This window comes from Microcaecilia unicolor, chromosome 4, assembly GCF_901765095.1.
Source record: "Microcaecilia unicolor chromosome 4, aMicUni1.1, whole genome shotgun sequence".
In the NCBI taxonomy this organism is placed as follows: Eukaryota; Metazoa; Chordata; class Amphibia; order Gymnophiona; family Siphonopidae; genus Microcaecilia; species Microcaecilia unicolor.
Genome location: NC_044034.1, coordinates 176230989 through 176256477, shown reverse-complemented (window position 1 = coordinate 176256477; position 25489 = coordinate 176230989). Strand labels below are relative to the sequence as shown.

The 25489-nt window shown below is 43.3% G+C and overlaps 1 protein-coding gene across 3 annotated transcripts in view; it reads right to left on the bottom strand.

The window, feature by feature from the left end:
* Positions 1-25489, bottom strand: part of SBF2 (SET binding factor 2) — a 919918-nt gene that overhangs the window by 370646 nt on the left and 523783 nt on the right. For all 3 annotated transcript variants that reach the window (XM_030200990.1, XM_030200991.1, XM_030200992.1), the window contains exons 10-13: positions 16479-16556; positions 11136-11249; positions 6990-7118; positions 141-239 (exon numbers count right to left, since the gene is read on the bottom strand). In XM_030200990.1, the coding sequence (XP_030056850.1) occupies positions 141-239; positions 6990-7118; positions 11136-11249; positions 16479-16556 (420 nt within the window). The remainder of the gene's footprint in view (positions 1-140; positions 240-6989; positions 7119-11135; positions 11250-16478; positions 16557-25489) is intronic.

Below are 25489 nucleotides of genomic sequence, written 5' to 3'. Positions count from 1 at the left end.
GTAATTCCATTTTTTACACGTGTCCAGTACGTGTGGCAAAAACATTTTGTATTTTCTGCCACATGGCGCTAACCAATTAAATCCACAAGGCAATAAAGCAAGCAATCTGTGAAGTGCAATCAGTGGTTCAATACACTTACATTCTTGAACAGTTGTTCTGCAAGTTCTTTGACATGTTTTATCATCTTCTGGGGATTGTTTTGTTCACCTTTAATTCTCTCAACATCAAAGGCAACCAACTATTGTAAAGCACAATGAAAAATTTTAAAAAACAGTATTAGAGATTTCTAATGCAAAAACAGATTTTCCCTCAAACAGTTTATATAAAAACTTACTTGATACTGATTATTATACTAAATAAAGAGATATCATCAAAGGCAAATATATACTTTTTATTTTCTAAGCATTTAGGGGGAAATTTTCAAAGGGATTTCTTCAGGTCAACAACAACATAAAAATCTTTCAAAATGACCCCGACCCCTTCCCCTTCCATATGTGAGGGAAAGGACAATCCTTGGGGTGGGGTTAGGGCACAAATCTGCTCAGGAATTTCATTTTGAAATCCCCACATGCTCCTTAACTTTTGTACTTTGTATGAACCACCACAAGATTTTCAAAATCTGTTTTTGAAAATCTGCTTGCAGATCCATGGTTACTTTGTATCAATGGGCCTTCAAGCACTGCAACTAGTTTCAAAATAGCCCTCTATAAAGAAAGCATATTACAATATGTTCCTGATATCTTTCATGGGAAAAGAAACATGGGCTTTCTCGTCCAGGCATATTAATAGAAGCCAATGAATATTACTATGCAAGCTATTGAAAATAGACAAATACAGCATACGAATTTGAAAGGCTTGGTTGGTTACTTATTGCAGTACTGGTTACAGAGGATCTGAAATACTGTCTTTCTGATACATATCTAAGATTTGCTTTGTCAGGAGAGGACTGAGCTTTGGAAGAAGGTTACAATATCATTTGAGTATATTCAAACATTTTGGATATCCAGTTACACGGTAACATAGTGACAGCAGATAAAAACTTGAATGGTCCATCCAGTCTTCCCAATAGTCACATTCATTCTCAATTCAAGATTAAATCAACAATGAACGTGATGTTATATAACTGATCATGGTCTTTTTCTGGGACATAGACCATAGAAGCCCTCCCAGCTCTGTCCTTATGTTCCAACTACAGGAGTTGCTGTCAAAACCCACTCCAGCCTATCCAAATCTGTCATGTCATCTGTGAGACAAAGACCGTAAAAGTCTGCCCAGCACTGTCCTCATGTTCCAAATTACTGGAGGTTCCGTCGATGCTCCCTATAGCCTATCCTATCCCGGATGACATGCAAACACATATGCAACCCTTTAAGTTTTGTTTCTTATATCATTCATTTTCTAATTAAGAATCCTCTGTGTTCATCCCACACCATTTTAAATTCCACCACCTCCCTCGGGAGGGCATTCCAGGCATCAACCACCCTCTCCATGAAAAAGAATTTTCTGACATTACTCCTAAGTCTATCAGTGACAGGCATTGAATATCTGGGTTTATTTTGGCCGCTAAAAAGTTAACCAGTTATGCCGATATTCAGCGCTAACCAGCTAACATTTTAGCAGTCTAAGATAGGACTGCTATTTAAGTGGCCTATTTTCACTGCTCAACATAGCCAGATTTGCATTACATATCCATGCTTAGCCAGTTAGTGGCTAGCCGCTAACCCCGATATTCAAAAGGAGATAGCCAGTTATCTCCTGCTGAGCATCTGTGGTTAAGTGCTTAAACACTATTTAACCAGTCAGGAGCTGTTCCTGGCCAGTTAAATAGTTTTGATTATCAGGGGGTCTGTGCTTTTCCTAAATTCTGTCTTTTTTTTTTTTAATTCACCTCGTCCACTAGGGGTCTATTGCATGCACTCACTACCCATTCTTAAAAAACATTTTTTTCTAATGGTATTCTTCAGTCTACCTCTCTCCTTTGAGCCTCATATCGTGACCTCTAACTCTAGGATTTCCTTTTCCCTGAAAAAGGGTTGCTTCTTATCCATTATTTATACTTCTGAGGTACTTCAATGTCTACTATCATATCTACTACTACTACTACTTATCATTTCTATAGTGCTACTAGACATACGCAGTGCTGTACACTGGATATAAAGAGACAGTCCCTGCTCAAAAGAGCATACAATCTAACAAGGACAGACAAACATGTCAAATAAGGAATAAGGGAATTACAAAAGTGGGAATGATAAAAATGGGTGCTGAACAAGTGAGTAAAGTTACATGCAAGATATAAATAAAAAGCAATCCATAAGAATTTTAAAAAAGTCTAAAATTTATTAAATAAAAAGGTCTATAAGAGACATTGAAAAGCTAGACAAGGCTTGAAAAATCTTAATTCCATAGGTAAGGTGCTCCAAATTGCCTCTGCCTGATAACTAACAAGAGTCTTCAATAAGATTTTTTTTTAATGTATTGTTTTTTTCACAGAAGGGAAAAATAAGATAGGGGTAGAGTTTGAATGCAACGTTCTAGGGTTAGTTGAAAAAGAAAAGAATTGAATTAAACATTCTGGACCCAAGCCCTCCAACAATTTTTAGATAATGCAAGCCAATTTGAATTCTATTGCAGAATCTGGCGACCAATGCAGCTTAATCAACAATGGAGCAGCCCTATCAAATTTATGACAATGAAAAATCAAAAATACTAATCTGATTAGATGACTTGGCCTTTTCTGGTGTACATATTTCCTCTGCAGTGGGAATATGTGCTGGCAATAACAGTTTGAATTGGTCCCTCCAATTTTATTAATCACACACAGTGAATGTAGAGGTCAGAACACAGTGGAATCCAAAAACATAGTAGCTGAATCTTGATTGAAAACTGGCAATTCTGGATCCACACATGGCACTCACTGCAGTTCATTGTCAACCAACAAACCTCGCTAAGGAACCAAAGTTTTTGGAATAAGTTTGTGGAGTTAAAGTCAGTGTTGTCTGATCCAGGGATCTCAGTTAGTTCATATCTCGCTTACTTTCTCTGGCTTCAACTACCAGAAGCATAAACAGGTTTAAGATCAGTTCCTGCTGGAAAAATATTTTTAAAATGTCCCCTGGGCTTCTTTAACCTTCCATCTTGCTAAGAGTTTTACCCCATTTGTGTGCTCTTCAAGGGCAGGAGTAAGCCCCAGCCACTCCTGTCCTGTTAGGGCTCTATTTCACACTGGCTTCAGTAAATAGACCAGAACCATTTTTGGCACTGGCTCATCAGAGTCATTCTGAACTAGACCACAGCTGGGGGGGTGGGGGATGACCACAGAATGTATCTGCTCTTGAAAATCACAGGCATGGGGTTAGAGAGTGAAGAGGGTCTGTGGGGGTCTAGAGGGGATTCAGGAGGAGGGGAAAGAGGGGGAGGGGAAATGGGACTTGATATACCTCCTTTCTGTGGTATTTTACAACTACATTCAAAGCGGTTTACATATATACAGGTACTTATTTTGTACCTGGAGCAATGGAGGGTTAAGTGACTTGCCCACAGTCACAAGGAGCTGCAGTGGGAATTGAACCCAGTTCCCCAGGATCAAAGTCCGCTGCACTAATCACTAGGCTACTTCTCCACGCCGAGTAGGTTAAGAATCCCAGGAAGGCTTTTAAAAAACATTGTCGGTGGGGTTGTGCCACACCTTTCAGATCATCTGTGGCCCAGATTCGAGGTTACCATTTATTACAACTACTAGTAAAAAAGGCCCGTTTCTGAGACCAATGAAACGGGCGCTAGCAAGGTTTTCACTGTAGTGTGTATGTTTGAGAGAGTGTGTGTGAGAGTGAGTGTGTGAGAGAGAGAGACAGAGTGAATGTGCGAGTGTGTGTGTGAGAAAGAATGAGTGTCTGCCGCAGGGGCCCCCCTCCATCTGCCGCCCTCCTTCCCCCTCCCCGTCTTCCCTTCCCCCCTTTCCTTTCCCTCCCCGTCCCATGTTTGTTCCCAGCGCCCCTCCCAGCTTCAGGGTCGTGCCCCCCCCCCTCCCTCCGCCTTTCAGGATCATGGCCCCTCCGTCTCCTGACCTTTTTCCCCATCGTAGTGCGTATGTTTGAGAGAGTGTGTGAGACAGTGAGAGAGACAGAGTGAATGTGCGAGTGTGTGTGTGTGTGTGTGACAGAGAATGTATGTGTGAGAGTGTGTGTGTGTGTGAGTGTGGCGCAGGGGCCCCCCCTCTGTCTCCTGCCCTTGTTCCCCCTCCACCCTGTGTTCCCTTTCCCCCTGTCCTTCCCCTCCCCCTGCCGTTTCCTCCCCTCCCCCTCCCAGCTTCAGGGTCATGGCCCCCCCTCCCTACGCCTTTCAGGATCGTGGCTCCTCCGTCTGCCGCCCTTTTTCCCCCTCCCCCCTGTCTTCCCTCCCCTTTTTCCTGTTCTTCTCCCTTCCCCCCTCCCAGCTTCAGGTTCGAGTGCCCCCCTCCCTCTGCCTTTCAGGGTCGTGGCGCTCCCTCCCACTGTGACGTTCAAGCTGGCTCCCTTCCTCCGACGTTGAGGCAGGCAGGCTGGCTCCCTCCGACGTTCAGGCTGCCTGCCTGCGTCCCTCCCTCCCTCCCTCTGACGTTGTGCGGGGTGATGTTATTCGTCCGTTTGTGCGTCCCTCCCTCCCTCCGATGTTGTGCGGGGTGATGTTATTCGTCCGTGTGTTGCAGGTCGTCGATGGCGCTCCGTCAAAATGGGCGCGGAGAGGGGGAGATGAGATCGCGTTTCGTCGAGTCGCTCCGTGGAAATGGCCGCCGAGAGGTGGGAGATGATATCCGGTTTGCCCAACAGTATCTGATCCGCCCTCGACGTCATCACGTTGTGACGCGAGGGCGGGGTAGACATTGCTGGGCAAACCGGATATCTAGACCGCCTCAAAGTTCCGGCTTGAGGCTTCATTAGAACGTTGGTGATGCCTTTTATATATAGAGAATCTTGATTCCATGTGATGTCTAAAGTCTAGTAGCAAATCACGTTAATATGATATGATAGAGAGCAGTAACAAGGTATTGTGATCTCAATATTTTATGTACCAGGTTTTAATTTGTCTGCCTATAATAAGCAATAGGTATCAGAACAATAAAATGCCCAGCTTCTTTCACAGTAGTTTGCCTACAACTCTTCAAACTTAGTCACAAAATCTTAGAAGCAATTCTGGTCAGTATCAGGCTTGAATAATGTGTCCTTTTAAAACAATTTAATTCTGTCTTTTAAAATATGCAGGTCAAGAGCTTAAATGATATTTAAGGCATATGAAAACCACATATAGATGTGATGCACCAGATAACCATTATAAATTAAAACTATTTGATTAATACAATTTTTGGATCCTATGCACCGAGAAAATCTCTTGTTAGATAAAATTAAAAACAAAACTAGTTTAGACCAGCATTTCCCAAGTACCCCCTTGCCAGTCAGGTTTTCAGGATATCCATAATGAATATGCATGAAATTGATCTGCATACATTGCCTCATTATATGCAAATCTCCTTCTTACATACTCATTGTGAATATCATGAAAACCTGATTGGCAAGGGGGTACTCCAGGACTGACTTTGGAAACACTGATTTCGACTGTGATTATTTCTTTTCCATGTGTTATTTGTTAGGGTCTAGTAAATTTTCTAGGTCTTCATTATGGTTTATATAGATTGATATCTAGCTCTGGGCATCTTTTTGTGTTCTCCTTGGAAGTGGACTAGGATGCTATAATGTGATATTTGTTTTGAACTGTTTTCCTGCATTTTTCTTTATTGCTCTTGTAAGATATTGTTGTGGTACATGGACTTCTAGCTATTAAAATATTTATAGATTTTTCCCAGATTTAAAGATGTCCACCACCCAAAGTGATGAACAAAATAAACACAATACCCACAATAATAAACTATTATATATATATATCTAGTTCTACACTGTTGTCGGGCATGAATTTCCAGAGATGAAAGGAGATATAGAGCTGCATCTTCAAGAGTGGTCTCAAAGCTTATATGCTACACCATCTGGTCAACCTCAAGGAAGTTCTCAGGCAACAAAGATTCCAGTTGTCTTCAGAATCAATATGGCTAGTAGACCTTACTTTTATATTGCATGTGATGTTTAGCTTGTTCTTTGCTGGAGTAGATCTATCAAAAGCTTTCTATGTGTTTTTTTGTGTTATAAAATTAAATTTAGCATTTGTTTTCTAGAATTATAGTCCTGAAGCAGGTCAGGACTGGCTGAAACATCGACGTCAAGTCAGTTATGTGTGAAGAAGACACATTGGGCCTCTTTATCAAGCCATACGGCAATGCCGACAGAGCCCATTCAAAGTTACTCCACTGGGAGCCACTAGCGTGGCTTGATAAAAGAGGCCCATCATTAGGTGTTTTCATCACTGCTGCTGCATATTGTTGATGAAGTTTATACAATTTGAAAATAAGTATGCATAAAATTTATTTAAAAAATTGATGGAGTCTGATGGCAAATGATGAAACCTTTGTGTCTGGTATCCCAGTGTGTGCGTAAAGTGTGATGCTTTTTTTTTTTTTTTAGTTATTCTAAATTATTCTAGGAAATTATTGAAGTTGAATATTTTATATGATCGTTCAAAGGCATAAAACAATACTGACAGCCTTAATATTTGGGTTATATTTAATGATTCAGAAGTTTAAAACTGAATTAAATTAACTGAAATGGAACTTTGCAGGATAATAAAAATCTCAGTGAAGTAAAATATTAATGTGCTAATTTTGTAATACATTTTAACTAATTGTATGTGCTTTACTTACATTTTTCAAAACATTATTAGCCCAAAATAATTATTCGTAGGTTAAAGAAAATTTAACTTATCCCAATATATGTCCACAATTAAAATCGGTTGCTGAGGCCTCCAGCAAAATGTTTAAATTTTTTTATTTAAAATATTTGTAACCCACATAGACATCTATGATCTTCTACGTCATTTTATACAACAAGTCACCATTCATAAATTTTACCTCATCAAACAGATCAGAAGACCGGTAAGGGGGCCCTCGTTCTGACACAAAGCCAGCAAATGCCATTCCATTCAGTACTTTAGTAAGGAAATCATTCTCGTTCAAGCCTCGCTGCCCCAGGAAGGCTGCCTGAAGTAACACCAGAAGATAATGTCACTTCATAATCAACAACAATTCTTTGTAGGTTTTAGGACATTTTATTAGAATTCTCCTAAAATACAGTTGCATGTGAGCTTTCAAGACCATAGTGGACCCTCCTGTAAATATGGAGAAAATTTGGATAAGTCTTATGTTTGTCTATCAAAGGTTTTCACGTCCTACAAGGACGTCAATCCTCTCTAAGATCCACCTGGCTTCTAAAAATCTGAACTTTAGAATCCAAACACACAATAGTGAAAGGAAAAACTAAAGAAATTTGGATCAGCTTAAACACACTTTCTTTTTATCACGTAGAAGACAGCACATATTCCTGCTGTGTGCTAAAGATGCTTTCTCTGACTAATTCAATTATGACTGTTGGAAAGTTTATTACAATCCTCTGCTTTCTCAATAACACTACATAATTTATTTCACAGATGAGGTACGGCACTAACATTTTTATTGCTCTAGACATTGCAATTTAAATTTTACTGCAATTGGGGGTAATAAAGTTGTGGCTTCAAACCAGTACTTCAGAAATTGACAGAGGAAATACAAGAAAAGCAATTGCACACGTGTATCAGAAGAAGCAGACAAACAGAGCAATGATCTCATATCTTAAATATTGCTGCCTGCCAATCTACCTTAACTTAGGAAAACTACTGTACAGAAGGGGTTCCTAACCCAGTCCTTGAGACACACCTAGCCAGTGAGGTTTACAGGATATCTATATTGAATATGCATAAGACAGTGGCATAGCCAGACAGCCAGTTTTGGGTGGGCCTGAGCCCAAAGTGGGTGGGCACAAACTTTTCTCTGCTCCGCCCTACCGCCACCTCAAAATATAAATACTTTATTTATTTGTTTATGTTTTTTTTATTGCATTTGTATCCCACATTTTCCCACCTATTTGCAGGCTCAATGTGGCTTACATATTTTTTAGCTAATGAGGATCCTCAAGCTCAGTCAGCTTAAGACTTTCTCTGAAGGTGGCCAGAAGTCTCTTTTACCAAGCTTGGCAGGCAGCAGCAATGACCCTAAGCCACTGATGCCAGCACCCCACATCTGTCGATGGCTCAAGGATGCTGTTGCCAGAGCTTGGTAGAAGGGAGTTCTGGCCGCCTTTGGAGGAGATCCTTAGCTGGGGATGCCTGGGAATCCTCATCAACTATAAAGCAAGGGTTAGGACTGGTGTTAGACCTGCTTGGGCCCAGGTCAGAAAATAAAGGAGGGCTCCCCTTCCCGATTCCTTCGCCTCCCCTCCATTTTCCCAACTGCCATTACTATCACACCAACAGACCCTCACCAAATACAGAAAAAGGGATCACAAATTCAAAGACATTTGCTATGCACATTTCCAAAAGCTAACATATTCCATTTAAAACATTCAAAATGAAATGCTTTGTGTCTACCTTTGTTGTTTGGACATTTTATTTTTCCATCTTGCTGGTTTCAATTTCTCTTTTCTGCTTTCCTCTCTGCCGTCTGCTAATTCTTCTTCAAGCGGCTGCAGTCAATTTGTCTTTTCTCCTGTCTGTTCCCTCACTACTCCTGCCTCTGACATATTGATCATTCCTTTTTAGCTCTTTTCTGCCTCTCTCTCACCCTTCTTCGCCTCCTTTTTACTTTTCAACTACCTATCAAATTTCCAACTTCTTCTTTCACCCACTAGCTCTCCCATTCTCCATCTTACTCCTCCCCATCCCTACTTTCTCTTTCATCTTTAATCTACTCCCCATTACCATATCTCTACCCTCTGTAATCACTCTCTCTCACTCATTTCCTTGCCACCCCATCCTCCCCCTCTTGGCCTCTCCCACAGGTTTCCACCATTCCCATCGTCTTCCTCCCTCCACCCTTCTAACCAGCATCTGATCCCCCCCCCCACCCCATCCTGGTAGCCTTATATTTTCCTGCCCCTTCTCTCTTCATTCCTGTCCTCTCCCCCATGGCCCAGCATTTTCCCCCCTCACCACCTACTGTGTACCTCTCCCCCTCCCTCTCATCCACCCTCATGTCCATCTCCCCCTCTCATTCCCACTGTCCACCATCTCTCTCTCCCTCTCCTTTGTGTTCTGGGTCCAACATCTCTCTCCCCTTCCCATATAGCATCTCCACCTTCCTCCCCTCTACCATCATGCCCAACATTTCTCTCCCTCTCCCTTGTGTTCTGGTCCAACATCTCTCTCCCCTTCCCATGCAGCATCTCTCCCTTCCTCCCCTCTACTATCATGTCTAACATTTCTCCCTTCCCTCCACCACTATGCCCACCATTTCTCCCTCCTCTCCACCCCTATGTTCAACATTTCTCCCCCTCTCACCACCTATCCCCTCTCTATGCAGCATGTCTCCCTCCCCTTCACCTCATATGCAGCCAAGACTTCTCCCTTCCTCACCCCTCCACCCCTTTGCTGCATCTCTCCCTTCTTCCCTGTGCATCTCCCCCACCCACCATGCCTCATTTTTCCATCTTCCCTCCCCCCTGTGCAGCATCTTTCCTTCCTTTTTTCCTATCCCTCTGTGCAGAAGCTGTCCCCCGTCTTCCCTCCCCAGTGCAAAATCTTTTCCCCATCATCCCTTCCCTCATGCAGCAACTTTCACCCCATCTTCCCTCATCCCTGTGTACGATCTTTCGTCCCCTTCCCTTCTCTCGGTCGCACACACCTCACTGCCTACTGCTCAACGACTTCCTTGTAGGCCCGCCCAGCAGCAGTGTTCCTGTAGCTCGCAGCGATTCCGGTCACATGCTCGGCTCGTAGCGATTCCCACATGCTGCTTGCTGCTTAACAATCTCCTTGCAGCTACTAAGCGCTAACCCGGAAACCTCTCCTCTGCTACAACTTCCGGTTTCTGCCCAGTCAAGATGCGGCAGAGGAGAGGGTTCCGGGTTAGCGCCTAGTAGCTGCAAGGAGATTGTTGAGCGGCAGGAAGCATTTGGGAATGGCTGCGAGCCGAGTCTGTGACCGGAATCGTTGCGAGCTACTTGCAGGAACACTGCTGCTGGGCGGGCCTGACCCCAAATTGGTCTGTGGCTATGCCCCTGGCATGAGATAGATTTGCATACTATGGATACAGTGCATGCAGATCTATCCCATGCGTATTCATTTTCGAAATCCTGAAAACCTGGCTGGCTAGGTGTGTCCTGATGATTGGGTTGAGAACCTCGCTGTACAATATTGTGCTAGATCAGTGTTTCTCAAGCCAGTCCTGGAGTACTCTTTAGTCCAGGGTTCTCAACCCAGTCCTCGGGACACACCATGACAGTCTGGTTTTCAAGATATCCACAATGAATATGTATGAGATAGATTTGTATACAATGGAGGCAGTGCATGCAGATCTATCTCATGCATATTCATTGTGGATATCTTGAAAACCCAACTGGCTCAGCATGTCCCAAGGATTGGGTTGAGATCCCTTGCCATAGTCCAATGGTATATACTCTCAGTTCTCGAGGAACACTAATAGGTCAGGTTTTCCACATATCCCTAATGGATATGCATGAGAAAGAGTTGAATGCCTGCTAACCCCAATGTCTGCAAATCTCTTCCATACATATTCATTAGGGGTACCCTGAAAACCGGACTCGTTGGCAGCCCTCGAGGAGTGAGAGGACCCTAAACAGAATATCCATAATGAATATGCAAGAGATATATTTGTATGTACTGCCTCCACTGTAAGCAGATCTCTCTTGTACAAATTCATTGTGGATATCCTGAAAGCTAAACTGATTATGTAGCACATCAGGACCAGCTTGAGAAACACTCTGCTAAATTAATCTGAATACATGCTTTAATTGTGAAAATATGGTATACACTGTTTAAATTGATGCCCTGGGTCATTCCAATTACAGTATAATCAAGAAAATTCTGTTCAGCTCTTATTACATACAACAAAAAAAATACTATGAAGAATGCTAGAAGTCCAAAGGTTGCACATAATTGTTAAGACTTCAAAATACTTAATTCAGGGCAAAAGACTAACCGAAGTTCCAAATGTAAATTGTTTTACCTTATGAAAGTGTATGACTGGCTCTGCATGGATTCTGATAAGCTGAAGGCATGACCTGTATCCCTGAAAAATCTGCGCAAATAATCGAAGGAAGACTGCTCGGACCTCTTTATCCTGTAGAAGTATTTGGGGGGGAAAAAAACCCCTGTATTGAAGAGAGACTCCTGGAAAAACTTTTGCTCTGTTTTCACAAAATATCCTTAGGCATAACTTACAAATCAAAAATAATGAATACCTAGAATATGAAGTTACTACAGAAGCTTAATTTTGATCTTGGGTACATATGTTTTGGCCTGACAGCCTTCATTTGAAACTACACAAGGTTATCATTTACTTTGAAGAAAAGTTTCAGAGCCTGTCTGAAAATTACCTCTTCCACCCAATTAAAAGTACATGTGGCTCCCATACTGCTGGGCTGAAGAGAGATCTTATTGAGGATTTGCTAAGGTTTTGTGAAGTGGGATTGGGTAGGGTCAGGAACAACATGTGCACATTCAGTTTTCAAATGTAGGTGTGCTATTTTTGTCCCCACTGGCAAAATACAAAACAGGGCCAGAGCCCTGGACCCCATGCCTGCTTAAAGCTGAAGGAGATATAGCCTGCTGGTGGCATTTGAGGGCCCTTCCCAAGTTTATGCCCTGTGTCCCAGCATGTTTAACATCAGCCCTGTGCAAAAATAACAGGTGCAGGGTCTGCAGGCACTTAGCAATGTACATGGGTTACAAGAGCCTAAATACAGGGTGAGGCAAAAAAAAAAAAGAATTTGTTGCTGTTTTCTTGGCAACTGCTTTGAATTTCAACGAGAATTTTTATGTACTTATTTAATCATCATACTTACATATTGCTATTTATTATCTGAAACTATGTTTATGTTACTGACATTTTAGAGTTACTACCTAGCGATTTTGTGCATTAAAAATGTTCGCGTTAAAACACAGTCAATCAATCAAACGATACAATTAACAATGTGTTAGAATTTTGCAGTTTAAAAGAAGTTTTAGTTACTACTACTACTACTATCTAACATTTCTAAAGCGCTGTACAATTCAACACAGAAGGACAGTCCCTGCTCAAAGAGCTTACAATCTAAAGGACAAATGTACAGTTACAGCTAGTCAAGTAGGGGTCATCAAATTGGGGCAGTCTAGATTTCCTGAAAGGTATAGAGGTTAGGTGCCGAAAGCAACATTGAAGAGGTGAGCTTTGAGTAAGGATTTGAAGATAGGTAGGGAGGGTGCTCAGGAAGTTTATTCCAAGCATAGGGTGAGGTGAGGCAGAATGGGCGGAGCCTGGAGTTGGCGGTGGTGAAGGGTACTGAGAGGAGGGATTTGTCCTGTGAGCGGAGGTTTCGGGCGGGAACGTAAGGGGAGATGACGGTAGAGAGGTAATGAGGGGCTGCATACTGAGTGCATTTGTAGGTAAGAAGGAGAAGCTTGAACTGAATGTGGTATCTGATCGGAAGCCAGTGAAGTGACCTAAGGAGAGGGGTGATATGAGTATATCGGTCCAGGCGGAATATAAGATGTGCAGCAGAGTTCTGAACGGATTGAAGGGGGGATAGATGGTTAAGTGGGAGGCCAGTGAGGAGTAGGCTGCAGTAGTCAAGGCGAGAGGTAATGAGAACGTGGATGAGAGTTTGGGTGGTGTGCTCAGAGAGGAAGGGGCGAATTTTGCTGATGTTAAAGAGAAAGAAGCGACAGGTCTTGGCTGTCTGCTGGATATGCGCAGAGGAGGAGAGGGAGGAGTCGAAGATGACTCCGAGGTTGCGGGCAGATGAGACAGGGCGGATGAATGTGTTATCAACTGAGATCGAGAGCGGAGGAAGAGGAGAAGTGGGTTTTGGTGGGAAGACGATAAGCTTGGTCTTGGCCATGTTCAGTTTCAGGTGGTGGTTGGACATCCATGCAGCAATGTCGGATAAGCCGATACCTTGGCCTGGGCCTCCGCGGTGATGTCTGGCATGGAGAGATATAGCTGGGTGTCGGCAGCGTAAAGATGAGTGTATTAATTCTAGAGTGTATTGACCTTTTTACCATTGCAATTGTGGAACCTATACCAGAAGACTTTCATTGTCCTAACATTCTGACTCCTGATGTAGGCATTTGCTGAAACACGGGCCATGTCTGGTCCTAAGTTGCTTCCTCCATATCCTGGCTCCGCCTCATTGTTTCATCCGTGGCCCTCTACATTATTATTGCTCCGCCACACTTTAGGTGCACCAATGCCAACTTATGCTAGTATTCTATAACGGCATCTTGGCACTAAGAAGCCATAGTAGGATTGGTACTAAGCGTATGGCATTGGGGTGCGTAACCTTGGTGCAAATTTATAGAATTGCCATAAACAAACAATTTATTAATTTGCATTTAAGTTGGGATTATACAAGAGTAGATTCATTTATCACTAGTAAAAAAGGCCCGTTTCTGACACAAATGAAACGGGCGCTAGCAAGGATTTCCTCAGAGTGTGTGTTTGAGAGAGTCTGTGTGAGAGTGACTGTGTGAGAGAGTGTGAATGTGTGAGTGTGTGTGAGAGAGAGAGAGAATGAGTGTGGGTGCGAGAGTGTCTGTGAGAGAGAGTGTGTGTGTAAGACAGATACAGTGTGAGAGTATGTGTGCGATACACAGACTCTCTGTGAGACCGAGAGTGTATGAGATCAAGAGAGTGTTTGAGAGTGACTGTGTGACACATAGAAAGTGACTGTGATACAGTGTGAGACACAGAGTGTGTGAGAGACAGTGTGTAAGAGTGAGAAAGACACTGACTGTGAGAGAGAGTGTGTGTGTGTGTGTGTGACAAAGATACCTCCCCCCCTCCCTCTCTGGTCTCAGGACCCCCTCCCCCCTCTACCCCCCTCTCAGGTCTCTGGACCCCCCCTTCTGGTCTCAGGACCCCCTCCCTCCCCCCATCTCTGGTCTCAGGACCACCTCCACCCCCCCTCTCAGGACCACCTCCCCCTCTCTGGTCTCAGGACCCCCTCCCAATGTCTCCCCTCTTTCTTTCTGCATCCTTCCATCCAGTGTCTCCTTTTTTTTTCCATACCCTTCCATCCAGTGTCTTCCTGCTTTCTTTCCCCATCCTTCCACCCATCTACCCTCTCTCCTGATCCTTCCATCTAATGTCTCCCTCCCCCTCCTTCTATCCAGTGTCTCTCTACCCTTTTCTGTTCAGTGTCCGTTCTCTCTCCACATCCTTCCAGTCTCTCCCCTTTCTCTCTGCATCCATTCATCCATCTCCCTCTTTCTCTCCTCATCCTTCCATCGTGTCTTTCTCTCCCCATCCTTCCATCGTGTCTTTCTCTCCCCATCCTTCCATCCGTCTACCCCCCTCTCCCGATTCTTCCATGCCGTGTCTCTCTCTCTATCCCCTTCTTTCCATCCAGGCCCGCCCACCCAACACAGACCTGCCAAGTCTCCCATGAAACACGTGGCGCCAGCTCCCATTTCCAGCCACTGCTGCTTCTCCTGTTGAGCAGCAGCAGTCACTACAAAAACAAAAAGAGCTAGTTAAAGCACCAAAAATGTTTTTAAAAAGCAAGCATGGCACCGCAGGCAGCCATCAGGAATTGGCTGTCGGCTCTGCAGCCACTCCTCTCACCTCTCACGTCGCTGCGCTCCTCCGGGGTCTGCTTCAGGGGCAGTGACGTGAGAGGCGAGAGGAGAATGCCTGATGGCTGCCTGTGGTGCCGTGCTTGCTTTTTAAAAGCATTTTTGGTGCTTTAATAGCTCTTTTTGTTTTTGTAGCGGCCGCTGCAGCTCAACAGGAGAAGCAGCAGTGGCCAGAAATGGAAGTTGGTGCCGCGTGTTTCGCGGGAGACTTGGCAGGTCTGTGTTGGGTTGGCGGGCTTGGAGGGAAAGTGGCTGGGCCTGGGCGGCAACCTCGGGGGGAGGAGGGGGGAGAAGTGGCTGCGGCGACCTCGTGGGGGGTGGAGGGGAGAGCAATGGTGACCTTGGGGGGGGGGTGGAGGGGTGAGCGGCAGTGGCGACCTTGGGGGAGGGGCGTGGCAGCGAGGGCGGCAGGGGCGGGGCCTCATGCTGCTGTCGTGCGGTTGGTCAGTGCTGCGTGTGACATCAGCCTGGGCTTCAGAGTCTAGCAGACCAACTCTGAAGAAAGCCACGAACACAGGCAGCCAGACGCATAGAACGTTGGAGGTGAGAATTATTATATAGGATGGATGTACCATCAAATTCCCAAGGCAGCCCTGAGAGATGGAAAGAAGTGAGAGATATGTATAAAAAGATGCATAGTATTTGTAATAAAGAGGAAGCATCTGTCACTGGTGCCAATTCAAGAGAAAGGGAAGTGAGGTGACTAAGGAAGACAGAGTACTGAAGTACTGTCTGTGCCTCCACTGTATAAGAGAAGCCCAAAACCATGCAGAAAGAAAATACATAGCACAGTGATGAAATAGCAGTGACTCTGAACCAGAATACATGTGGAACGTCAATATAGTGGGATGACAATAAAGTGGTTTTGAGTAAACTAGCAACCTGGATTAGGGGATGGGGTTGTTTAAAACAATAAAATCTTCAGTATGCTGATACACAAGCAAAAAGGAAGCCAACCACAGGCCAGGAATGTAGAAACAAAAGAATCATGTGTAAGTCAGAGCTCAGAGGAAATTCTTCTGGCACCAACAAGCGGACTTGTGAGGTCACGGCTAGAAATGTGCGTGTGTTCAGTGCACCTCTGGTCAGAGTGCTATAAAAAGGGTTTGAAAGAAACAGGGAAGGTAAAGCAAAGCACAACCCAAATGATAAAAAGACTCAGAAATTTTGTGAGTTCAGAAAGGATACAGAACAAATAAAAGAAATTAGGAAGGAGATAAGTACATCCATGCAAGGGGGACCGAATCTACAGAACTATCAATCTAGCTTAAGGGAAAGGGGACTTGATATACCTCCTTTCTGTGTTTTTTTTTTTTTTTGCAACTACATTCAAAGCGGTTTACATAGTATATTCAGGTACTTATTTGTACATATGCTAATAAGGACTTTACTTGAAATTTCTTATGAAATGCAGGTTATTTTATAGCTCCATCATCAACAGCTGAAACTACAACCCATGCTTCATGTCACTGCAAATGGTTAACACAACCTAGTGTGAACTATCAGTGACTGCTTTTGGAAAGCGCTTGTGATTACTGTACAGGGCAAATGAGTGGAGAACAAAAAAATTGAGAAAGCATAGTTGAACAATGGACTCTTGAGTTCGAAAGTTAAAGAAATTATGGCATGCTATATCCTCTTAAATAGACATTATATTTAAATAAAAGGCAGCACAGGCTTCCCACTGTCTTCGTGTCATATTAAAAAGGAATGAATATAAAGTTGTAAGTCTTACCAGTACTTTTGGGTGCGATAAGGCTGTGCGTAGTGGAGGAAAGGCATGGTCTGCTACTTCAAGATCGGGATGTAATATCTAGGAAAAGATGGTTTCATAAATGAAACTCACAAATAAAGTGCCAGTGTGATCACTTCCTTTAGTAGTCCAGTTTCCACTATGCAATATAGTACAATTACCCATACACAGGAAGTAATTTTATACAGGATTTATGCCCATAAAAGGGCTTTTATAAAGTTTCCTCTGGGGTTATGCATGCAAAACAAGAAGGTATGCACTTTGCATGTAGGCATGATTTACACAGACCCTTTATGTTTAAATGATTTTTATTAATAGCCAAAAATATGTAACAACGAACAGAAACAGTTTAACAAAGATATGGCTAACAGAATTTCAACCAACCCCCCACCCCAGTTCCTGAACACAGTACAAAGTAAATACAGCCATCCACATTATATGGGTTTCTGCCACGTACCTGTGACCCAGCTTGACCATTGTTGGAAACAGGATACTGGGCTAGATCAGGGGTAGGCAACTCCGGTCCTCGAGAGCCGCAGGCAGGTCAGGTTTTCAGGATATCCACAATGAATATGCAGGAGATAGATTTGCATACCATGGAGGCAGTGCTTGCAAATCTATCTCCTGCATATTCATTGTGGATATCCTGAAAACCTGACCTGCCTGCGGCTCTCGAGGGCCGGAGTTGCCTACCCCTGGGCTAGATGGACCACTGGTTTGACCAGTATGGCTACTCTTATGTTAAGATTCCCCAAAATGGTTCCCAGATGGATTGAAAATATTGACCAGCAGCATGAGACAGGTCCTTAATTGCCACATGCTCCATTAACTTTTAACTGCAAAGAGCTCGCCAATGAGAGAACTGAGGACCAGCAGCATCAAGCCAGGCAGAAAGGACAGCCTTTAAGGCAAACAACAAACCTCTGTAGTAGAATGCTTTAAATCTTGATGGTAAAGACATTCCCATTGGATAAACACCAAAAAATAAAAGCAGGTCATTGGGCAACATGCAGGACCAGAGCTGACGAATATAAGATATAGTAACATAGTAGATGATGGCAGAGAGAGACCTGTACGGTCCATCTAGTCTGCCCAACAAGATAAACTCATATGTGCTACTTTATAAGTATACCTGACCTTGATTTGTATCTGTCATTTTCAGGGCACAGACCGTAGAAGTCTGCCCAGCACTAGCCCCGCCTCCCAACCACCGGCTCTGCCACCCAATCTCTGCTAAGCTTCTAAGGATCCATTCCTTCTGAACAGGATTCCTTTATGTTTATTCCACGCATTTTTGAATTCCGCTACCATTTTCACCTCCACCACCTCTCGCGGGAGGGCACTTCAAGTATCCACTACTCTCTCCATGTAAAAATACTTCCTGACATTTTTCTTGAGTCTGCCCCTCTTCAACCTCATTTCATGCCCTCTAGTTCTACCGCCTTCCTGTCTCTGGAAAAGGTTTGTTTGCGGTTTAATACCTTTCAAATAGTTGAACGTTTGCATCATATCACCCGTTTCTCCTTTCCTCCAGGTCAGTAAGTCTCTCCTCATAAGTCTTGTAACGCAAATCCCATACCATTTTTGTAGCTTTTCTTTGCACCTCTTCAATTCTTTTTACATCCTTAGCAAGATACGGTCTCCAAAACTGAACACAATACTCCAGGTGGGGCCTCACCAACGACTTGTACAGGGACATCAACACCTCCTTTCTTCTGCTGGTCACACCTCTCTCTATACAGCCTAGCAACCTTCTGGCTACGGTCACCGCCTTGTCACACTGTTTCATCGCCTTCAGATCCTCAGATACTATCACCCCAAGATCCCTCTCCCTGTCTGTACAAATCAGACTCACACCACCTAGCACACACGTCTCCCGTGGATTTCTACTCCCTAAATGCATCACTTTGCACTTCTTTGCATTGAATTTTAATTGCCATGCCAAACATTAGTCCATTCTTCTAGCTTCTGCAGATTCTTTTTCATGTTTTCCACTCCCTCCGGGGTGTCCACTCTGTTACAAATCTTGGTATCAATCGCAAAAAGGCAAACTTTACCTTCTAACCCTTCGGCAATGTCACACACAAATATACTGAACAGAATTGGCCCTAGCATCGATCCCTGAGGCAATCCACCACTTCTTCCCTATCACCACGTTTGTGAAGAGGGACCATATCCGCTATTCTCCAATCCCACGGAACCTCTCCCGTCTCCAAGGATTTATTAAACAAATCTTTAAGAGGACCCACCAGAACCTCTCTGAGCTCCCTCAATATCCTGGAATGGATCCCATCCAGTCCCATAGCTTTGTCCACATTTAGATTTTCAAGTTGTTCACATACACTCGCTTCTGTGAACGGTGCTATATCCAATCCATTCTCATATGTACTTTTGCCAGTCAATCGTGGTCCTTCACAAGGATTTTCTTCAGTGAAAACAGAACAAAAGTATTTGTTTAACAAATTTGCTTTTTCTTCATCATTATTCACATAGTGGTTTGCAGCATCTTTCAGTTTTCCTCCTTTCACTAATATACCTGAAGAAATTTTTGTCGCCCCTCCTTACATTTCTAGTCATTTGTTCTTCTGCTTGCGCTTTTGCCAGATGTATATTTTTCTTGGATTCTTTCAGTTTCATCCAGTATTCCTCTCTGTTCCTCTTCTTGAGTTTTTCTGTATTGCATGAACGCCAACTCTTTAGCCTTTATTTTCTCAGCCACTTGCTTAGAGAACTATATCGGTTTCCTTTTTCTCTTGCTTTTATTTACTCTCCTTACATAAAGGTTTGTGGCCATATTTATAGCTTCTTTCAGCCTAGACCACTGCCCTTCCACTTCTCGTATGTCCTCCCAGCCCATCAGCTCCTTCCTCATGTATTCCGCCATTTTACTAAAATCAGCATGCTTGAAATCCAGGACTTTGAGTTTTGAGTGGCTGCCCGTCACTTCAGCTGTTATATCAAACCAAACTGTTTGATGGTCACTGCTGAGTGGGTGCCCACTCAGACATTTGACACACTACCCCATTTGTGAGCAACAGGTCCAGCGTCGCTCCCTCCCTCGTGGGTTCTGTCACCATTTATCTGAGTAGAGCACTTTGAAAAGCATCCACGATCTCTCTACTTCTTTCCGATTCCGCAGATGGAACTTTCCAATCTACATCCAGCAGACTGAAATCTCCCAGCAACAGCATCTCTCTTTTCTTTCCCAACATTTTGATATCTGTAATCAGATCTTTATCTAGTTCCTCTGTGTCAGAGGTCTGTAGACAACACCCATGAGGACAGAGGTTCCTTTCCCCAGGCCCCTGTCATTTCAGTTGCTGTGATATAATTTCCCACATACAGAGCTACTCCTCTACCTTTACGACCATCTCTAAATAGATTATAGCCTGGTACATTTGCATCCCACTCATGGGAATCATTGAGCCACGTCTCCGTGACTGCAATAACGTCTAAGTCTGCCTCTAACTTCAGGGCTTGCAGGCCATGAACTTTATTGCTTAGACTGTGAGCATTTGTGGTCATCGCTTTCCATCTACATTTCAGTGGTACTTTTGTCTTCTGTTTAAGTTTTTCATTTAGTCTCACTTCCTGCTGTGTTGGTAAGAAGTGATTTGCTAAGATTGTTGTTTTCATTGCTTTCTTTTCTACTGTCACATCTTGTTTTTAGCTTTAGCTGGGGGTGACCACTTGAAGTGACCTGCTTCCATATGCCACCCCTGCCTTCCAGTTTAAATGCCTAGAAATATATTATCTAAATTTCTACTCAAGAATCTTTTTCCTGCCACAGAGAGATGCAGCCCATCATTACAACATAGTCTTTTGTTTTTCCATGTATTGCCCCATCCTCCTATGTACCTAAATCCTTCTTGGTGACACCAGGCTTTGAGCCAGCTATTGAAATATTAAGTACTTCGCAATCTTTTCTCTCCCTTTCCAAAGGTAGGTAGTACTTCAGAAAAAGCTATTGTTTGTACCAAAGGTTTTAACCCCTCCCCAAGCTCCTGAAAAGCTCTCTGCATGGCAAGTGGGGTATTACTGGACAACTCATTTGTTCCCAGGTGGATAACAACATCAGTGTTTGACTCCTTAGTTTCTTCTCTGATTAGTAACATAGTAAATGAATGACGGCAGATAAAGATTGAGCGGTCCATCCAGTCTGCCCAACAAGATACTCATTTTACATGGTATGTAATATTTTATATGTATACCCAAGCTTGATATGTCCCTGCCTTTCTCAGAACACAGACCGTAAAAGTCTGCCCAGCACTGTTCCTGTACTAAAAGTTCTAAAGCTAACATCAAAGCCCTTTAAAAAGTACACTCCAGCCCCTCCATATCTATTCAGTCACGATCAGGGCACAGACCGTAGAAGTCTGCCCTGCACCGGTTTTACTCTCCAAATACTGGCGTCACCACCCAATCTCCACTAAGATTCCATAGATCCATTCTTCTAAACAGGATTCCTTTGTGTTTATCCCATGCATGTTTGAATTCCATTACCGTTTTCATCTACACCACCTCCCGTGGGAGGGCGTTCCACGTATCTACCACTCTCTCCGTGAAAAAATACTTCCTGACATTACTCTTGAGTCTGCCCCCATTCAACCTTAATTCATGTCCTCTAGTTCTACCGTGTTCCCATCTCTGGAAAAGGTTCGTTTGCAGATTAATACCTTTCAAATATGTGAACGTCTGTATCATGTCACCCCTGTTTCACCTTTCCTCCAAGGTATACATGTTCAGGTTGGCAAGTCTCTGCTCGTACGGTTTGCAATGCAAATCCCATACCATTTTTGTAGCTTTTCTTTGCACCGCTTCCAGTCTTTTTACATCTTTAGAAAGATACGGCCTCCAAAACTGAACACAATAATCCAAGTGGGGCTTCACCAATGACTTGTAAAGAGGCATCAACACTTCCTTTCTTCTGCTGGTTATATCCCTCTCTATGCAGCCTAGCATCCTTCTGGCAACGGCCGTCGCCTTGTCACATTGTTTCTTCACCTTCATATCCTCCAACACCAACACCCCAAGGTCTCTCTCCTGAGTCGAGCTTACTAATCTCTCCCCCCCATTCGGTATCTCTCTTTTGGGTTTTACACCCCAAATGCATGACTCTGCACTTCTAGGCACTCCCTGCTGAACGGGTTTCTGAGTTACTGTCAGGTGATAAACTATTCACCTTGGACAGGGAGGGCACTGATGTGGAATGGGAGGACATAAATCAACAGCACAAACTGGTGACTAGAACTGAATATCATATAAAAACGCTAGTGGAGTATTGTCACAGACAGCGGGTACCGAGAGGACTGCGGTGGAATAAAGAACTGAGGTTTTTAGATGAAAGGGACTTTGTGAAAATCTGGAACGAGACAATTACCCGCTGTTCCCTCGATCTCATGCTCCTAACTGTGGATAAACTTGAAAAGCAATTAGACCAGCAGAAGATGGATTTGGAATCCATGTTGAGTGGCTTAAAAACCTCAATGGAATCATCATTGTTTGAGGCCAACATGCGATCCACCGCAAGAATATGGATAAATACGCACAGGAGATTCGGGCACAGAAAATCCCCCAATTTAAGCGAGATGAGAGGGATTATATGTGAGGGTACATCTATCCTCAATGACACAAATCATCCCCCAAACCACCCAAGCACACCTAAAACACCTCTCACTCAACCTACCCAATATCTGCACATGTAAATCCTCTTTACCTCAGCTTACGATCAATTGTACTTAAATCATGCACTAACTTTATCATAACCTTACTCTGTAAGCCACATTGAGCCTGCAAAAAGGTGGGATAATGTGGGGTACAAATGCAATAAATAATAATAATAAATAATATCCATAGATGGACTCTAACACAAGGTCTAGAAGATACAAAAGGATGCGAAGAGTAGGATTCACTAACACTTCTAGTGAATCCTCAGGAGAAGAAATGACAGTACCCACGGTGAGACATAAAACGCAAGAAGGCCACCGTGATATAGATCCCACCAGTGAAATGAACCCACCGCCCACACAGCCTTTTTTTATCAGAAGACACCAACCCCCAACAGGGAGGACAATTACAGCCGACAACCAAACTGGCCAGAGGACGCCGCAAGGAGCGGAACCAACGGGATTGATCTTCAATCTTTCATCTAAAAAACTCTCCCCTACCCAATTAGAGGTGTTACAATATGGTCTGTCCTTTGTCCCGTTTTCTAAGTATGATAGTTTTTCCAACCGCCAATATCTGCATAAATTTTTCAGAAAACTACGCCTTCGCACGTATTTTGGAGACTCGTCTTCTGAAACAGAGCCCACAACAGATTCTCCATCATTTTCCAGAAAATACCATGTTCCATCAGTATGGTTACCACCGGGACCACCTGACCTGGTGGTCGAAACATTCCAAAGATTAGTATTACAAGATGTTGCAGAATTAGAACATCATTATTCATATACACCTTCCAATATGACTAGGGCACAAAGGTCTGCTTTAAAGGAGTTACAGAGTGATCAGTCCATCATTATACATAAGGCTGATAAAGGGGCAGGCGTAGTGGTACAGGATATGGTAAAATATAAAGCTGAAGCACACCGCCAACTTAGTGATAATAGGTTTTACCAGCTACTTGATGTGGATCCTACATGTCGGTTTCAAGAGGATATTAAGGCCATTTTACAATCTGCTAATGCAGCTGGAACTATTTCCTCAAAAGAATTTCAGTATCTATATATGGCACACCCCAGGGTACCTCAGATCAGATTTGTGCCTAAGATACACAAAACTTTATGTGATCCACCGGGACGACCTACAGTGGCTAGCACTGGATCAGTAAATGAACCTTTATCACAATTCCTAGACTTCCACCTGCAACCACAGACCCTTGCTATTCCACCGTATGTAAGGGATTCTACGCATTTTATGACCATGCTTAGCGACCTCCCTATAATTGATATGCCCATTACACTAGTAACTATGGATGTGAGATCACTGTATATGATGATTCCCCAACAGCAAGCCCTAGAGTTGATAAGTGAATACTTGGAGGCTAGCGAACTATCAGAAGAGAAAATGACCTTATTGAATAAAATAGCTCAACAAGACGTGTTGAACAATTATTTCCAATTTGAACAAGATTATTTTTTGCAGATATGTGGCGTAGCCATGGGGGTGACGGTAGCCCCGACTGTGGCATATTTGTACATGGCGCGGTTTGAGGAGAATTTTGTGTACAACTCCGCCCACAAGAGGAATGTCATGATGTGGAAGCTGTACTTAGACGATATGTTTATGATCTGGAAGGGTAGTGAGGAGGGTCTAGCAGATTTTTTGGAAGAGTTGGATTCTAGTGATCCAAACATTTCCTTCGAAACAAGACAGTCTGAGGATAGCATCAATTTCCTGGATATGAAAATCAGTGTATGACAAGGGATGATCGTCACCCAGATCCACAGAAAGCCCATGGACACTAATGCCATCTTGCACTATAATAGTTTCCATCCTAGGTCGCAAAAAGATGGTATACCTGCTGGACAGTTCTTACGCCTACGACGCCTATGTCATACGAGAGAGTTATACGATCATCATGCTGCGGGGTTATATCAAAGATTGAGGGGTAGAGGATACCCAAAAAAGTCCTGAAAAAAGCCTCCAAGTGTGCTAGAAACACACAGTGAGAGTGGTTGTTACACCCCCATTCTGACATAAGGGAATAAGATCGTATGGTATGTGTTCTCCCGTTTTCTTCTCTGACAAATCAGATCAAAAGTATCATATGGAAACACTGGCCCGTTTTAAGGCTGAACAATATGAGTGCTGATGTATGCTTTGCCCATAAAAGAGCTAATAATATAGGGGAGATATTGGCCCATAGACATGACGATGGGACAGAAGATGTGATCACGGGACATGATAAGTGTTCAAAATGTGTCTATTGCAGGTATGCGTGGATAACATCTACTGTTAAAACATCCAGTCACAAAGAAGGATTTTGTCCTTAGACACAACACTAATTGTGAATCTTCCCGTGTGGTATATGGGATCCAATGCCCATGCTTAAAATGGTACATCGGCCAGACAAGAAGAAGAATCAAAGATCATGTGGCAGAGCACTTGAGTAATCTCAGACACCAGAAGAAAGATGCCCCGCTGGTATCCCATTGGGCGGAAATGAAACACACTGATATAGATCTCAGATTTGTTGTGCTGAACCAAATCCCCGCTAGGGTGATAGGAGACATAAAAGCCATCCTGTTTAAAAAAGAACAGCGTTTCATTTACTATTGGCAGACGGTCAGCCCTCAGGGTCTAAACAGAGAGATTGATTGGCTATCATGAAAGTTTGAAAACAGCTGAGTGATACGTCACTATATATACATTGCGCATGCCCCATCGTCTGCTTGACAGATGGTAGAAGCTGGCAAGTCCTACTACAGGTTAGCTATAATATGTATTGTTCGTTACCAAAGTAAAGTATTTTAAAGAGAGAAAAGATGCTTTATAAATTGTTCTAAAAAAGATTGAGCAATATTGGCTACCGTGACTGTGCATTTCTTACTTGTATCATTACAGATGAAGTAGTGTTCCCCTGAGGATGCCGACATGGCGAAACATGGCAGTATGTAGGGAACCTGGAACAACACATGTTTGGATTGATGGACTTTAATCCCGTTTTTAGGGAGTAGTATGCACCACGGTTTGAGCTTTTAAAAGTCACTACATGGATGGGGATCCCCACAGGATGTCGGATCCATCAGTGAACTCCTGAATGAGCTAAGTAGAATTATCTTTTATGAAATTGCTAGAATATTGCTAACATTACCATCAGCTCTGAAGACATTGGGGAAGGTAGGCAGGAGTGCTATGATGGTTTATGGGGTGTCAGCAGTAACATACTGCAAGACGATCCTGTGACCCCTCCTACTAAGCACTATCAGCATAAAAAAAGAAAAAAATTAATTTGAACTGCACGACACACATTAGTTTGTTTATGACTT